The 18,978-nt window shown below is 31.0% G+C and overlaps 1 protein-coding gene across 1 annotated transcript in view; it reads right to left on the bottom strand.

Moving 5' to 3' along the window:
* Window positions 1-18,978, bottom strand: part of LOC118185452 (cytochrome P450 2J1-like) — a 49,017-nt gene that overhangs the window by 8,116 nt on the left and 21,923 nt on the right. Inside the window, exons 4-7 of the mRNA XM_035355298.2 lie at window positions 17,381-17,682; window positions 13,553-13,662; window positions 8,154-8,409; window positions 4,485-4,666 (exon numbers count right to left, since the gene is read on the bottom strand). Coding sequence (XP_035211189.2) covers window positions 4,485-4,666; window positions 8,154-8,409; window positions 13,553-13,662; window positions 17,381-17,682 — 850 coding nt within the window. The remainder of the gene's footprint in view (window positions 1-4,484; window positions 4,667-8,153; window positions 8,410-13,552; window positions 13,663-17,380; window positions 17,683-18,978) is intronic.

Here is an 18,978-nt window from a genome sequence, read left to right as displayed (position 1 = left end):
GCAGCCAGCCCGTTCGCGGGATTCGAACCTCAGACCGAACTACTAGTGTTCAGCGTCTTTACCGCTCGGCCGCTGGTGGGCTTTTGTATATAGGACTGCTATAACATGTAGATGTGCACCTCGTATTTTGGTTGCAATCGGCCGCACCAAAAGTATATAAATATATATATATATCCACTCTGTTACTCGGCTCAGTAATCTCAATTTTTTTATTCTTATAAGTTTGTAAATTGTGCAATTTTTGCTTTAAAAATGATTAAATTATGTTGTTCTTATCTTCCGGTTAAGGTTTTTACGCCTTTAGTAAATCTGGATGCAATATTTTTAGAATTATCAACAATTTTGAAGTTGTTTAAGTGCCGCTAAGCCTAATAATGTTTTTGATGGCGGCCATTGCTTGTTTACATTTGAAACAGCAGAGTAGTGGATTTGTTGCCAATCTAGAGAAACTTAGCTTCGCAATAACAAAAATAACGCCTTCTTTTATTATTTCGAATTAAATCATGCTTAATCCATTCTGGAATTTATTCGAGGAAATAAGTGTTTAAGATTTACTTCATAATTTTCAATACAGACATTTTGAGTTTTAATCAAACTCAAACTTGTCGCGAAGTGAGAACTGAATTAATTGAATGAGAAATACTGAATCGTCTGTGAAAAACTGTTTCTTTTTTACTTCCTTGTACGAAGTAAAAAGGAAGTATTGTAATCGCGAAAGGTTTCAGGCAGCATATTTCAACGAAAATATCCATTTTGACCGCTATCGAATGCAATTTAACGATGTTTTTGCGTGATATCTGTACGTAAGGACAGAATAAAAGACTCGTTTCCTCCAAAAAAATTATAAAACTGCTTTAAAATTAATTCTGAAGAGAATATTTCGTGGCGTCTGTACGAACGTATGTACGTACGTGCGTACGTACGTATCTCGCATATCTCAAAAACGAGTAGCCTCAGAACGTTGAAATTTTGTATATAGGACTGCTATAACAAGTAGTGCACCTCGTATTTTGGTTGCAATCGGCCGCACCAAACGTATATAAATACTATATTTATATATATATCCACTTTGTTACTCGGCACAATGATCTCAGTTTCTTTACTCTTATATGTTTGTAAATTGTACATTTTTTGCTTTAAAAATGATTGAGTTATGTTGTTCTTATCTTCCGGTTAAGGTTTTTATGCCTTTCGTAATTCTGGAAGCAATATTTGTACAATTATCAACAATTTAAAAGCTGTTTAAGTGCGGTTAAGTTTTAAATAACATGGCGGACATATTTGTTTACATTTGAAACAGCAGAATTGTAGATTTGTTGCCAATCTAGAGAGACTAAGCTTCGCAACAATAAAAATAACGCCTTCATTTATTATTGCGAATTAAATCATGCTTAATCCTTTCTGGAATTTTTTCGAGGAAATAAGTGTTTAAGATTTACTTAATTTTTAATAATTAGTAATTTTTAATACAGATATTTTGAGCTTTTATGTATTTTTGTCTTGTCGCGAAGTGAAAACTGAATTAATTGAATGAGAAATACTCAGTCGTCTGTGAAAAACTGTTTTTTTTATGTTTTGTTTGCTTAATTTCTTTTTTACATCGTTCTAGCTTTATTATAGTATTTGGAAAGAACATGTGACAACGATTAGATAATTCTTTAAATGATATACATTTTGTGCATTCTGAGTTATAATATGAACGAAATATGATACTCTTAAGTGAACCTAGTGCCAGAGTGTCGCTATGTTAAGCAAATAGAGTGAATTTTAAAGAATGCCTTTATTCTATTGTGGTTTATGCGCTGTCGGCGAAGTAGATTTAATTAAATCCAATAAGTTTAAAAGAAATGCAAGAAACAAATGCGTATAATATAATATTCCGTACAAGGAAGTCATGTGGTGTACACATCATATTTTTTTTAGTTGTTGTTGTTCTTCTTTGCTTAATTTCTTTTATACATGGTTTTAGATTTATTATAGTATTTGAATAGAACATGTGGCAGCGATTAGATAATTCTTAAGATGATATATGTTTTGTGCATTCTGAGTTAAAAAATGAATGAAATGTAACGCTGTTAAGCGAACCTAGAGCCAGTGTGTCGCTATGGTAAACAAATATATTGAATTTTAAAAAGTGCATTTATTCTATTGTGGTTTACTCGCTATCGATGAAGTAGATTTAATTCAATCTGATAAGTTTAAATGAAATGCAAGAAAAAATGGGTATAGTTTAATATTCCGTATAAGGAAGTCATGTGGTGCACACATCAGATTTTTTATTTACATCAACGCACAGAGTAGATGCAACGCTGTAAAGATTTAGTTGTGTAGTTACGCAAATTGCAAAGAATACGAAGCTGAAATATGGTCTGAAATGCAATTTTATCATGGATAAGTTAGCCAGATAAGAGAAAAAGAAACATCAAAGGAAGTGAACGATTTATACACTTTTGCCACTCAAGGAAACCCCGTTTTCGAGGTGTTTGCCGTCTCGGAAACAAACTGTCTTGAGGTATAGCCAACGAATCATAATTTCCCATGGAATTTTAATTCTCTGTGGTCCATAAGTGATGGAATCAATTCCCTAACACTATCTAGATGATTCAATCAACGGTACTTAATTAATTACCTGTATTTCTGTATTGGGACTGTCCGGACACAGCGGTCAATCGATCCCAGAACGAATCGTGACTCATCGTTGAACGTAAAAGATTTGCTGTAGCTGGGCATTATTGGATGGTACCGGGCTCTGGGATAGATGTTTTCTCGAAACATTTGACATGACTTGAAAGTCTACTTGAACCGCTACATCTGCCATATAACACACCGGGTCACCAATGGATTTATAAGTTCCAGGCAAACAGTTCTCCAATCTTCTGTACCAGTGGTCTGCCTTTGGCCACTGAGTGTGACTTTGTGTGTCCTCCGATGACAATACTCCTTCGGAAGTTTGTCAGATGCGTAAATTATAATGCATGGAGTGCAAACGGCATCTTTCTTCTTCATAGATTGGTTACATCAGCCAGTGCTTTAGGCACTCATATGGAGTCGACGAAGTGCTTCTATTTAAATCTGGCAGTTCGCGATTGATTCGTCACTGCACAGTATGTGCCAATGCGTGACAACAATAAATTTAAATCTTTTACATGAAAACGTACTATGGCCATTTGCATAAGTTCACGGTCGTGACACGGTTTTTTTCGTAGTGCGGTATTTTAACTGACTATGAGCGTATTTAATAATAGTATTTAAGGAAATAAACCCGTAGTTATTTTTTCAAACATCCTTCGTACTATTATAATATTTAAGAATTATGAGAAAATTAATTTTGAACTATCAGCAAATTTTAGTTAGTGTTGAAAATTTCAATCTGTTTTCCAAAAACAGGAAATGAAATTTATGACCTTGCTTGGAATCTAAAAACACTGAACTCCTTAACCATAGGAAAGAAACGAAATGTGCTAGAATTTAAAAAAAAGTGCAGAACTCACAAAATGAGTATTTTCTACAAGAACAATGAATTTAAATCAGGTTAATAAAAAGGGCTGTCGCAAATTGTGATAATATCTTAGATTGATTTTTTGCTCGACGTATGAGCGAACAGATTAAGCCTAATTATGGAGATTACAGGATTGCTCATTTCAGCTCTCATAATGTGCAAAAAACTTCAACAAGGAGGTCCTCGTATAGAGCGACTTGTGGTTTGTTTCCTTTTCTGTTCTTGACAGTGTCTGAATACTGAAATTATTCAATGCTGTAGTAAACTGAACTGATTTATAATCAAACCTAGAGTAGCCAGAGAATTTCCAGGCCTGACCTGTAGAAATAATGAGAAATGTCCTACCATTCCTTTAATTCCGTTAATTCCTACCATTCCGTTAAAAGCACACTTTTATAAGAGTAAATATAGTTTTGGATGGTATTTTATATTGAGATATTTGTACTGATTTGTATTTACATTCTAGAGAAAACGTGAAAGTAAGAAGACCCTGTGATCTGATTCGAAATTTCATTATGCTTGTGCAAGATGAAATTAACCAGTTCGTGTACATAATATATATATTTTTAGAGATTATGATCACATGTATAAAGCAGTCTTCTAAATTCTTTATCTAATAGCTATCGGGAATATAAGATGCTTTGAAATCTCAACATTGGCATCAGCCTCCTTTTCGAAAAAACTTTAAGGGAGCTTTGAAGAGCCTTTCAGTATCAATGGCCATTTCTACTAATTGAGTTTCCAAGCCCTATTATTAATATTACCTTATACCACGAAATATCGCTAAAAGCTGTGAGTTGTGTTGCCTAATGAGTTTTGACAGCTTCATTTCAGGCAAGAGTATTTAAAAATTTTCAGTCCTATAAACTGTATAGTTGTTAAGTTAAAGGATTTCAGTTTTTTCTTAATTGTTAAAAACCAGTGTATTATATGCTTCATTAACAGTAATATCAAGCATTCTTAAATTTATTTAAGGGCATATTACCGTAGGAAAATGGAATGAAAGCAGGAGGTCGAACGACTTTGCCGTTTTGCAAAAAACGTTCTGGCTTAAAAGATGATGGATCCTCCCAGTATTGAGGGTCATGATGGACTCCCCAGATATTTGTCATTATGATTGAATCCTTTGGGATGTCATAACCGGCAATCTTGCATCTTTTGGCTGTACTGCAAATAAAAAGAACTAATAAACAAATAAGTAAGTAAACATAAGCTAAAAATTAGCAAACGTGAAATTTTAATTTATTGTTTTAGAAAAAAATCATATAATTAAAAATCCATTAAATATATTGCATGTTCCTCTCTTGTATTCTATCGTGAAAACGTATGAAGTTGCAGCTGACGAAAAAGTAACGCTGATCTTATTTCAGTGACGTATACACATTGCTATGAGCAGATAAAAATTAATCGTCAGATGCAGCAGTTTTAACATAAGTGTACAATTTTACAAACTGCCCTTTCAGTTATTAAACATACATACAAGCGACATCTGCATGTACATTTATAACCAAAAAATACAATAATCTCGAAATATTTAATTTCATAAAAATTAGATAAAAAGAAAATTATATCATCTATCATAGTATTATATATACTCAGAATGTTGGCAAAAGTTTCTGATATATACAAAAATCCTGAAAAAACATTATAAACTTTTCTACAGTATTTTTTGAAATGAACATTTCTACTAATAATGTAGTGAGTACTATACTAGAGCTGAAAATCGAGTTTGTGAGTACCGGGCTAAAAAGCTGATGGTAGGAGTACAAGAGTACGTGAGAAGAATGTAACTGTTTTCACGAGAGCCGATTTTTCATTTTGTTGCAAGATATGGGTATTTTCGGAGAACATCGCTGAGATGAAAATACGAATTACCACAGGAAATTGTTAAAAATGTTTGAAGTTTACCTTAAAATTTGTTGGCAGAGAAAGTGGCAACACTCAAAATTACAAGGCTTAGTAGTGCTTCAGATTATTCTCAGTTTGCGTTTTTAAAGTCTCCTTGAATAAATAAAATATTATAGAGCCAATGGCTTTACACAATATAACTGTTTTCAATTGTAGATTATGAAATTGGGTCTCTTAGGAAACATCAAATGTCAACATCATGAAATAGGCTAAAACAAATTCTGTGATTGTTTTATTACAAAGAAATGAGAGTAAAGAGCTATATATTAAGTCTCCTTTACAAAGGAGGTGGGAAATGAGGACTAAATTCGGGATGACAATGAACTAATATATCTGATTCGGTCTCACTAAGGATTGTTAACGCGAAATAATATTATTTCGCTTTAACAATAAGGAATAAGATTGTTATCGCGAAATTGAGAAGGAAGTTGGGACATCATTGAGTTCATCATTGAGTCAAAATAAATATTTTAATTTATAAACATGTAAATTTTAAGTTACTTTCACTTTCACAACTTTTCTTTCAGTTCTGCTGTTCTTTGCTTTTAATTTCAAATACTGTAAATTAAAATATGATAAAGATCCGTAAACTAATCTTAAAAATGCGCTTAAATACAAACATGTACACAAAAATATAAAATATTTGCAGTTACATGAAATTATTAATAAATTACTTTTAACAGTTTCAAAAATAATGCGAAACATAAAGCCTAAAGCAACTGAGAAAAAAGACAAAACGCGTTCTTGTAAGTCAAACCTTTTTTGACTCTTTTTTTACCCTGACCTGATAAATGAATGGCCGATTGCAATACCGCTGAATTCTAATATTTTGACCTAGTTTTGAACCCTGGCGAAGGAGATAACTGCATGGACGTTTTATAATTTTCTCGATATGTAATTTGATAACGAGTTAGTTTCTTTCAGAAAGTCTTCCCCACCAGCAGCCGAGCGGTAAACGCTAGTATTTTCAACCTTTTTGATATCAGGCGAACGGGTTGACTGCATACTCATTTTCGCAGTTTTTTCCATGTGTAATGTGTCTACCAACCAGTTACCTATAGAACGTCTTTCAGGAAGGCATACTTATCCTTAAGCAAATACACATAGTGAATTTTGCCATAATCAAATAATCAAACCAACTGACTTCACAAAGCTCTCCATGAAAGCATTCATCTGTTTAAGCAGATAGAACCAGCGTGCTATGCATTGATTCAAATAATCTGATATAAGCAATAAGAACGCCAACTACTGAAAATTCGATCCGGGTTCAATTTTTGGCAAAAAGGCTGCTTGGATGAACATTTTGTGGTTTCTCTCACGTGTAACATCAATACGAGCCATTTTCGCTTAGAAAGTCTTCCTCAAAGACATATCTCCTTTAAGAGATAGTCCTTCCAAAACTTTGTCTTAGAACTGAATAATCGTTTTCGATCTGGCCTGATGGACAAGTCTAAGTATAGCTTCAAAGTGTCAATAAGTTGAAACCAACATAATAGGCAATTAAAATCCAACGAGCTAATTCATTGATACTCACTCTGAAAACAAGAAGAATAAGTCAACTTGCATACACACAATTTATTCCTTGCTAGAAATTGAAGACGCAACTAAATGTTGATAAGTAAATCACGAAAAAGTTTGATTTCTACAACTGAGCTCGAAAATATTGTACGTATTACAAAAACTATTTTACATGTTTTTTCTGCATACTCAGTTCTAGAGTACCGCATATTCCAATGTATATTTTTTTTCGCTGTTAGATCCAGTGATACTTCGCATAATAAATGTGATTCATTCTGCAATATCATTTGAAATGTGAGATCCTATTACTCACATGTTAGACGAAAATACGAGTATTTTAATCTCTTTATTTCGGAAATCTATGTTTCATGAAGTTGTTCAAAATAGTCTTTTCCTCCATTGGAAATGTCCTGAAGTTAGTGCATAGCATTGTCATTGACTAGACAAATCATTCGCTTCATCTCAGTTTACTGGGATGCTACTGCTTGGCTGTGATCTGGATCTATTTTCGCTTCTTATTAAACGAATGGTAGCGATAAGAAATGTGGAATTTAAAATTTCGCTTCTTCAGAAGGTCCTTGTAACTGCATGGAGGTTTTGTATTTGTCTCCCCACCAGACGATACTTTACTTTCGACTTCATTTTCTTGATCAAAGGCGGCTTGCAGCTCTTCAACATTAGTGTAATATTAAGAAATTCAGTGACAATATTTTATTATGTAACAATATATATTCAATGCTCGCTTCTCTGCTTGAATTCTTCGTTCAAGAACGGATCAAATTTTGTATCTGCGGATCTGCGTAGCTGTACGTTTAATGTGTGACGAAATTCGCGTGCTGTTCGTTATGGCGAACAGAATATATTAAATGCGGCACATTTTTCACTCCGCGTATGCTTTCGTTGTTCGGGACATTTATCACGCGAGATACTAATGTGCTTCAAATACGTAAACCATGAAACTGAGATTGTATTCGTGTTTTAAATTTTAAGACATAAAGACCGAGTTTACAATTTGGTGGTTATGTTCTAGAATCAATAGCTATAAATTAAGCGCAAAATTCAGTATCGCTAGAAAGAACTATTAATTGAAATTGTAATTATACATGTGTAACTGCAGTATATACATATTCTAGTAATTAACATTATTCTTACCGAAATACATGAAGGTTATTACGAAAAGATAATAGCTCTTACATAAGTGAAAATAAAACGCATTAATTTTACTTACCTTCGAAGCATGCTTATAGGCACAGTGCTATATTGCCTCAACGTTTCGTAGACCACTGCCAACGTGTAAGGGAGGCTTATATGGTCCGACCATGAAGGTAAACGATCTTTACCGATGACTGAATCCAATTCTTGATGGACTTTCTCTTGGATTTCTGGATAAAGAATCATGGACGCAAGGGCCCATTTAATAGTGGCTTGTGTTGGTGAACTTCCTGCTCCCAGAAGAGACTGAAAGTTCCCTTTCAGCATTTTGTCTGTAGATGAGAACAGAACTTTACAAATAATATACGCTTCTCAAGCTCTCCTGCCTGCTTTCTAATAATTAAATTACGAAACAAATCTTCGATGCATTCAGTGGTTGAAATCTGATGTATGCAACATGAATTACAGTAAAAAATACAGTAAAAATAAATAGATGCAGGGAATTATTCGAAAAGAATGCAGGGATTATAAAATTGTACTGATCAAAAGAATAATGACATATGCATGTAAAAGTTTTATTATTACTGTCTCGACAGACGTCAAGGCGGAATTCAGTTTCAGTCCCCGTCTTTTGAAGCATTTGGTGTTTTAGGTGGTTGATATCGTAATGTTTTAAAAGTAAACAATATTTGTTGTATTTGTTAAGAAGATGAAATCCAGAGGTGTAAGATCTGGGCTTCGTGGAAGTTACAGGAGAGAGCTACGCTGTTTAACCCATGAGCTGGAAAAACTGATCGTTTAGATAGTCATCTACTGAGCGGAAATAAAGCTTACTTTTTTTAAACTTTATTTCAACATAAGAATTGTTTCTGTAAGTTTAACACTTCATTAATTAGTAAAGTTGTGAAATCTCGGCATTTGATTCCGATGACCCTGTAATTATAATCTAAAGAATTTGAAAAAAATAGTCATTGATATTTCAATCAGTTATTTTAGTCTGTTTAGAAATTCAAAAATGGTAAAGCGTTTTAGAGTATTAATAGAAAAATTGTTTAAAATATACCAGTATTAAATTGTAAGATCTCCATTTTATATGATTATCATTATAAGGCTTTTTATAAGATTTTTATTGTTGCTGTTCATTTGGCATATTGCTCTGAAAACAAGACAGCTTCACGCTAAGAGAAGGTGCATCACAAGAAGAAAAAACAATGTTTTTCGTATAAAAGCAAGCCGCACATACAAGGTTTAATATTCTTAAAAATGATATTTAAATAAATAATACATACTTCCAAGCATATAAATAGCATACTTCGAAGTATAATTATGTGCACATATTTCTTTTTGATACAAAAATTAAGGAATAAGTGATAAATTATTATAAGATACTTAAGTCTGAAGTTAACTGATACGAGTATCAAGTATACAAGGGTTGAGTGCGATTTACAGTCAGAAATTTAAGGGAAAAAATATTATCTTCTGCTCAGCACAATAGTGTATTCATCCATGCCGCTTATTTGGAATTACATAATATCCTTTGTCATAAATTTTTAAAATTTTTAACATAATTTGTCGAATTTGGGCACCTTTAGGATAGTTTCATTTTTTAACTATTCTTCAAGCTTCATCAAATGTGTATTACAGAATACAGATTATCAAGGATAGTCTGGGCTAGTACTACCTTCATTAATTGAAAACACAGATAAAACAGAAATCTGAAGTAATTTATAATTAAGAAACTTATTTAATTATTAAGTATTTGGAGATTTGTTTTTGTTCGTTTGTCTATTTGGGTCAAATCTTGACATTAATTCTTAATACCTTGCCTCAGACCCAAAGGTTTCTTGAAATATTTTTTTATACGCGTAATTGCATTAACAGCAAAATGTTCCATAACATTTTGGTTTAATTTTTACATAGATGACTTTTATTTTTAAAATTTATATATTAATATTTATTATATATTAATATTTATAATATATTAATATTTATATATTAATATAATTTTTTATATATTAATTTTTTTAATAATCTTAGCATGGAATTTTTCTCATGTGTGCTTATTTCATGTTCAAACAAATGATCGCAGTATTTCGATCTTTACATAATCGGATAATTCTCTTCCAAATGAAAGTTTTAAAAATTTATAACACAATTTGCAGAATTTTGCTGCTTTTAGAACAGGTTCGTTTTTTTATTTAGCTATTCTTAGCTAAAAAGTATGGATTTTTAAATTCACAGATTTAAGTTTTCATTGTTAGCACCCCATGATATTAAATGATGATGAGATCAGAATTTTGAATCAAACATAAATTTAAATATACTGAGCATGTAAACCAACATAAACTAAATAAACTGAATGTAAATTCACTCCATCGGACAGATTGAAGGATCTTGAGAAAAAGATAACGTCCCGTGTATTCCGTAGTTGTGCTGATAAGGAGAGATCAGTTTTCTACTTCCAAGAAAGTGTAATTTTCTTTCTCTATTGCCTTCCTATATTTTGTATTTTGTATAAGTTACACGATTAAAAAGAACTTTTTAAAATTTTTTTATAATATTATTGGTCAAATGAGACAAAAATAAAATCGAGAGATGCCCATATTCAAATAGCTCTATGACATTAATATAATTTCAAAGATCAACACAAGTGGCAGTATAAAAATGCTATACATAAGAATAATTATATATAATTCTTTAAATTTCTCGTTGACAATTTTAATTTAAAAATCCGCCATTATTACCAGTCCCACAATTTTATTTCTAATCGCATTTGGAGAAGCTAGCTAATTTTGTTTTAAAATTTTAAGCACATTTAACTGAAGACTCATAACTTAATTTTTTATTATTATTGTAGTATTATTAATGCATACTGTAATTTTCAACAATTAAAAATAATTTATAGTAATTTAACAAATGTTTGTTGACCCTTTGCACAATGAGTGTAAACATCTAATGCCATATCTATTACGTTCTTAAGTATCTCCAGGTTACTTAATGAGTTTTTCTTCATTTAAGTGAACTATGTTTGTATGGGAACATTATTTTATAGGTAATCTAAATCCTAGATAACCGAAACTTTCTCTTGAATCTCTTGAGTCATTTTTAGTGAATTCTTCTTTCATGTGCCTGAATCGTTTTACCTTATTTCCTTGAAAATTCATCAGCAGGAAAGAGAATAAAAGATCTTTTGAGTACTGAAATAAAATGCTGTTAAAAGGATAAAGCCGAAAGTGAAGCTAAAAGCCTTAAAAAGAACAAAATAATTTTAAATATCATTATATTTTGCATAACAGATTTATTTTCAATTTAGATTTCTTTTCTTTATAATGAAACTATTGAAGTGTCAAAAGTATTTTAATTTCTAAAGGATAACTATTTTGATAAATAGGCAACGTTTCTGAGCACCTTAGAATGAAAATTTTTAAAAGAGGTAAACTTCTGAATTCCTCTTAAAAGAAGACCAGCAGCACCTGATCCCATAATTCAACTTTAGTTCATGTACATCTGCTCTGTCTCGACGAAAAGACAAGAAGAAAATTTAAAACGAAATTACATGTACAGTTGATTGTCTCTTAACCGGCAGCAACAGGACTGTGTCGGATGATCAACAGGATTCCGGATGAGAAATATTTGCGGATAATTAAGTATAAATTTCTAGAACTTACCTACTCATGTTTTCTGACTCCACCGTTGTGAACTGCAGCATGCGAAGCCTCTTGTCGTGGTTATTGACTTATCGACCACAAGTACGTAAATAATATCAAAAATCATACAGATTATTTAAAATTAAAAACAAATTCACATGATTTTTATATTCAAGGAAAACAAAGTTAAACAACACTTTAAATTAGTAGATATATTATCCAATGAAAGGCACAAATAATTTATCGTGACGGCAAATAACACCAAAAGTGTGCTTGAGTAAGATCGAAGAAATCTGTCGTCGTAGTTCTAAAATTTCCTTGCCATACAATGAAGTACATTATGTAATGAAGGATTATATGCAAAGCGTACTTTGCATACAATACTTCATTACTTAACGTGTAAGTTATTTTACCTTAATTAGTCTATTACTATGATTTAAGCCTTTATTATATCTTCTCTCCGTATTCCTCACAAGAATGAAAATTAGGTTTTTGTGTATTTAAGCTGAGGGTTCTGAATGTTTTGATGAGAACTTCTGGCAACCGCGTCATGCTGTTACTTATTCTTGCCAGATCTGTCTAAAGTTATATTATAGTTTTGCCATCTTACGATGTGTTAAAAAATGCGCCGGTAAAATTCTGAGCTAGCTCAATAAATTTGTCTTATGTGTAGTCTCCAACCACATTAATTAAATTGAAATTTTGCGTTCAGTTAATTTAAATACCCGCAAGATAGCGGAGTTCGTTGTAGCACAAGCTGAGCATATTCTCTTCAGTTTAAGACTTCTTCAATATGCTTGAGTTATTTAAGATGTAGCGATAAGTCGCTGTCAGTCCAGTATAGGTTAGTACGGTTTAACTTGCAGTTACGCTACAAATGTACTGACATAGAGAAACACTGCTTGGCAAATTTGCAATTTTTCGTCAGCTTCTAACCACATAACCGTTTTGCCCAGAAAGTCCTCTTTATCTTCATTCGCCTCAACCTTCTCATTACATTTCTCCTTTCACAATACATATCGGAGTATTTCGTGATCATCTCGAGAAAGAGAGACGGGAACAGAATTGTCTATATCCATCCAAGCCTGCACCTCCTCTTCAATAGTACTAATCTGCTCCGAACACGTAATTATGTTCAAGATGTCAGACACGAAGCCGGACGTATTTTAAAACCAAAAGAATCTTCGGCACTCGACTCATCATGTACAGACATGACCATGGCCAACAATTTATGCCAATATCGACATAAAATAATATCTTTACATCTTTCCAAGCAATAAACCGAATAAATCTCTCGTCTTTCGATGTGAGTTGCTTTTGAAAATCATAGACGCAGAGCACATGATTTTCAGTTTCAGAAGTTTGCACATTCACGCATAAAAAGGGATCGGCAGTTCATCTTTATTTTCTGAATAACTCCTTGGTTCGTTGGTTGGATAATATTTGTTACGTATTGGGTGGGAGAATTATAATACAGATATTTTCCACATTTAAGTCTTCAAATAACATATTTTTATCGCATAAATTTAAATTTCTGATTTAGATTTAGATCTTCAAAAGTGCCGTTATTTTAACATCATCCGTTTATTGGGTGTCAGTTACAAAAGACTATTGTATTTTTACTGAAACTGAGACGCAACAGTGCTATTTTACTATCTGTTACGGTACATTTGATATTAGCAATTTTAAGAGCATTAGTTGCTTTACTCTTTTTCAGATTTAAGTGCTTTACCTCGGAACAGTATACATTACCTAAATTATTACGATGTTTGGAATTTATAGTTGAAACTTTTCAGTAAAAAGACAGTAATAAAAATGATTTTTTAACCTGTAAATGAAGAGTTTTTATCACGGTTTGCCATAGTTAGTAAGTAAGCATCGATGTAGCTTGTTGGAGCTTGTTTATCGAAATGTTCTTTGTGTTTTTTGATTACTTCCCTATAAAGACAGTAAATAGTACATACTATTAGAATAGGTGGAAAATCTACATAAATATAAATTTGCAGCTGACATAAATATAATTTTGCAGCTCGTGCTAGTTAAAATAAGAATACACTTATATAAGGATTAGCAATAAAGTCCAGTGAGAAGAAATCTGTTTAGGAATAAAAACAATTAAAATTAGCGTGTTACTGCATTGAAAAAAAATACAGTAGAATCTATGAAATTATTCTTGATCTTTTATTTCACTTTTTTATGAAATATTAGAATACAAAATGCAGACATTTCAATTTAATTTATTTATATATCATTTGTATCTATTTATAAATGAAAAAATAATTAATTTGTCTATGTTCAGCAGAAATAAAAATATGAAAGTTATGTAAATATAAAAACCAGAATTTATAAGCAGAAAAAGAGCCGTAAAAAATATGATGAGATACATGAAAGAGCGTCCACGGTACAGCAAAAGATCAATATATTATATCAATTTATTAAAAAAAAATATGCAAGGAATAATTATAGCCTAACAAATATTTTTGCATAACGGTTTTAAGGATTCGAATAACTGTAAAAACTTTTCACAGTAAATAATTAATGTTACAGAGTTAGGCATTATTATGTGAGGCCCATACCTTTGAAATATACTATCGTAAGTTTAAAAAATACAACAAAATCTATCAGTAGAAATTATACAACCATTATGCAAGCATATTTCATAAACCACAAACATGCACATCAAGGTTTAAGAAATAATACTCAGTATTATTTTTTGAACATTTTAAAAAGACAAATTTACGGCAACCTAAAAATAATTTAACTCTTTCTTTGCAGCTGTATTGGCAAAAAAGTTATTTAAAGGAAAAACAGACACATTAAATAAGTTCTGATAATCCGATTTAACAAAGCAATTAATATCAGTTTTAAAGTTTTTTTTTTTTTTTTTTTGCTTTAAAAGTTTAGGTTTCATTAAATACGTTAAAAAATTGTAATATATATATTACCATTTCTTTTTGCAGGCTGCTCTAATGCTTATTGTACTATCTTTAAAACCATACAAAAGAGAACATTTTGAAACACATTACTTTATTTTGAAGGTGATCATATTGGATTTTAGCCTAAAAACGAGACTAAAATTTCCGTTTAGTTAAAAAATCAGAAATTCATAATTAAATAGTAATTTTTTCGAAGAGAAAATTAAACTCTCTTTTTCTTTCTCCCCTCTTTTTTGAGAAAGAAATTTGCTTCTTGAAATACTTTAGATCAGTGCTTCTCAACGCTTTGACTAACGCGTACCATCTAAACAAAAATTGAAAAATACCACCACTAAATTTTACAATGATTATTTTTAAATTTCTCAAATGTTAAAAAAATATATTTTGCCATTTGCACAACAACCTGTTGGCTATTTGTATTAAATATGCACACATAAAAATACTCGATTAAAAATTGTTTACCAATTTAATTATCAAAACTTAAGAATTTTAAAATTTAGTGTGAAATTTGGGCCTGTTTAAAAGAGATCAATTTCTTTATGCTTGGTCTTATTTCATTTAGTTTTAACCATAAATTATGATCCCCTTTTAATTTTGTTTATAAAATAGGTTTAATACAAATAGGGTTTGAAAAAAAGCAATACAAATTTAAACCCTTTATTTAAAATACCTTTAAGTCTTTTTTCGGTACAGCCGAAACTTAACAAGCCTGTTATTTTTGAAATCTTCAGTTAGAGTTCGAGCACAGGAAATTTTTATAAATTGTTCTTTTTCTTCATTGCATTTTTGAATTTAATAGTTAAAAAAAATGTTTCTTTGCATACCACCTATTTTTCTCTTTCGTACCACCGGTTGACATTCGCAGCTTTAGATCACATACTTGGCAACAGCTATTTTAAATCATGAGCCGTCACCAATAAATTTTTATTTTAAATACAAGAAGTTTGGAAACGTTGGCTAGATGCTTCATTTTCTAAAATATTAATATTAAATTGGTGTTTCCAGTCATAAAATGCTTGAGAATAAGCTAGTGATTTTGATAAAAACAGTTTCAACTTTTGAATTGAGAGGATTTTGTTGATGAAAGTTTTTTTATATAATTATCGTAACTACAGTTTTCAGTTAGTAGAATATTTAAATTTAATAAGTTACATTTATGCATATATTCGAGAACGAATTTACTGATTCCATTCACTTTTAAAGCCTAAGATTCTAAATTCAAGATTTTGTGAGTTAATTTAGGAAGCAATTTCAGTAAAAAAAAATCAATCGATTAGGCAATAAATATTTCCGTCTTGATTAAAACAACTCTGTCTTAAATTGTAATAATGATTAATAAATAACAAATTAATTCTCTGAAAACATAACTACGCGTGTCTTTGCCAATTTTTATATGTAAAGGTATAAAAATGTTATATATACTTATATTAAAACTTACACTTTATTTATCTAATCGAAAATTTCTACCATATTTTGAAAATTCTGTGATTGGGAAAATATGTCTAGGATTAAAATCGAACAACAGAATATCTGCAAACATTCAGATGGACTTCAAAGAATTGTTTAATTTTTTTATATTTACTCTTTTTTATTTGGTAGAGTATTATAAAATATTATGCATATAATATAGATAAGCAAAATGTGTTTGATCTTCGATACTTTATTAAAAAAGTGAGGTTTTTAAAATACCAATTAGGAATTTAGGCCCTATGATACTTTGTCTTACCTTAGATTCATGTAAAACACCTTTTGAAACGAAAATAGTGAAAATTTAGGATATGCGTATGTGCTTTTAATTTAACTAATACGTAACACATGTATGTTCTATAACAAGGTAGTAAAAACTGCGTTTAAATGATACATTCTGTGTTGATTTAAAAGTATAAATTTAAGTTAGTAGATGAAGTAGCATTTAATATACTATTTTAAGTTATTTGATATTTTTTAATCATAGGATTAGTTAAACTAAGCTTTTTGGTAATATATTTTATATTTTTGAATTTTACGTTGATTTAAATAATATAGAATATAAAGAAAACGCATATTTTTAAGGAGCTACTAAATTAGTTTAAAAGGATCTGTACGATACTGAATTTCATCTAGTATAGTAGGTAAGTACACACAGTTTGTTACATCTTTAGCTAATTAAAGTTGTTGTTAATATTATTACACATTATGTATATTACTGTTCTTCTTTGTTTATTTTGAGAATGATTGCTGATAATGAACAAGTTCTTTTCTATTAAGAATTGTCTAATTAGAGGCGTAGACGTTATATCACATATAATGGTACTATGTCTATTCCAGTTGCACGTGAGGAATTTTTGTCTTAAGGCTGATAGTTACTTTTTAGAATACCAGCATAAGACAGAAAACTTTCAAACGTATTTGATTAGTTTTAAGTATGTCGCATTTTTTGCGCGTCTTGTGTCCGAGAATACTTATTTTGTTTTCTTAAGTATAAAGTACACTTGTTTCTAACTGATTAATAGTTGTTGAAATAAAGTAGAAAAAAATGATAAAAAAGAAAACATAACTATACTACTCGCTTTACAGTAAAGCAGCTGCAGAGGGGAATAGCAAATGTGTGGATGAATGAAATTCTCACTTAATCTGGATTTCTGAAGTTTTACCGTGCTGAATATAAAGTAATCCTTATACTTTATTGTTTTACATAAACTGCTTTCACTTGACTTACTCGAGATTATTTATTGACTTACTCGAGAAAGTTACTCAAACTGTTCATTTTGTCTTGCATTTGGTCATAACCCCAGATTTTGAATTTGGCCATCCAGAACTTAGCGTTTGGAAAATAGGCATGCAAACGTGTTGGCCTGAAATAAAGAACCATGGTCTTCAGAATAGTATTGAGGAAGATTCTGTCTTTATGTTTGTAATCCAAAGAATGTCCAATCAGCATGGCCAGAATATTGTTCGATACGCTGGGAAGAAGGACTTCGTCCAAATTCATAGCATGTCCTCGTCTGGAATCAATTTCTTTGGTAAATTTATTGAGTTCTTCCTACAAAAGACATATCAGCATTATCCATATATGCAATTTAAAAGGTATTTGATAATTCTATTGAAAACGTACTAAGAATTTACCCAATGTTATTGAGGCAGTTAGGCTAATGTGAATTAAAAATATTTTGTTTACTAGTTATAGTTACCTATAGATTATAGTACGAGTCATATATACTTCTGTTACCTAATTTCCCCAGATCATTACAAAACAACCTGCCCGTTCACAGAATCGTGGCATATGCAGTTTCCAGAAACTGATGACCCATTTAAGCGATTCTTTGCCAAGCAGATGGCCGTCCTTAAGAAATTAAAAAATATAATGAAAAAAACCAGAGACACTATGGCGGGACCTGTGTCATGCTGATTAGTATGCTCCTGTGTAATGAAAATTAATTCTCAAAGGATTTGATCACAGTGGGATGTAACTAATATTTATATAAATTAAAAGCATCTAAGAAGAAAGACAAATTTTGAAGGTTATTGAATAGGATTTAAGGAGCTACTTGTATAAAGTATGGCAAATGTTATTAAATTTTTAAATGGCGTCAGAGAACCTGGCATTTTAGTGGAGTTTCACTAACCAGTTAAAGTTTCAATTTAGATCTTTCTTTTATGCTTCATTTCGTCACGTACTATGTCATTCCAGAAAATTATGTAGATTTCATTGGTATAAAGTTAAGAGAAGAATTCGTAACAGTGTGAGTGTCCTAGATCAATGTTTAGCCGTAAAGAATGCTGGCCATGTTTGTCAGTTAGCGAACGTCGTTGCCTGACAGAATTTCCAGAAGCTAGTTTTAACGAAGATTAAGACTTAATATGGCTTTCAGTTTGTCTGACCGGAGAGTTGTAGTCTTGATAAGAAATATTTATTTGTCAACTAAAGTCTTTTAAATTTCAGATGGTTCCACCGCAAAGTCCGGGATACTGGTATATTTGTTTTGCAGTATTTAAATTTCTCCCTCACAAATGATGAGGTAGAATAAAATAAAATTAAAATTCTCATTTGCCTTTGTGCACTTTCTACATTTAGATAATCCAGCAGTGATATTTCGCAATTGTAGTTTTCATGTAACATTGAGGGGGGAGACAGTTAAACTCTGTAGTTAGAAATTAGGTTTTACATTTTTTATAAACCTACTTGGGAAATTTAAAGCTGTTGTAAAATTTTTGTAACAAAATTTCGCATAATAAATCTAGAAAGCAAATACCTTAATCCACGTTATGATTGAGTGTATATAAATGAAAAAATTTAATTCTAAATTTTTAAAACACTTGACAAAGATAGCATTAATTA

This window comes from Stegodyphus dumicola, chromosome 1 (genome assembly GCF_044657685.1).
Source record: "Stegodyphus dumicola isolate Sdum_Otavi_A_Nest chromosome 1, ASM4465768v1".
Lineage (NCBI taxonomy): Eukaryota > Metazoa > Arthropoda > Arachnida > Araneae > Eresidae > Stegodyphus > Stegodyphus dumicola.
This window is presented reverse-complemented; position numbering and strand designations above follow the sequence as displayed.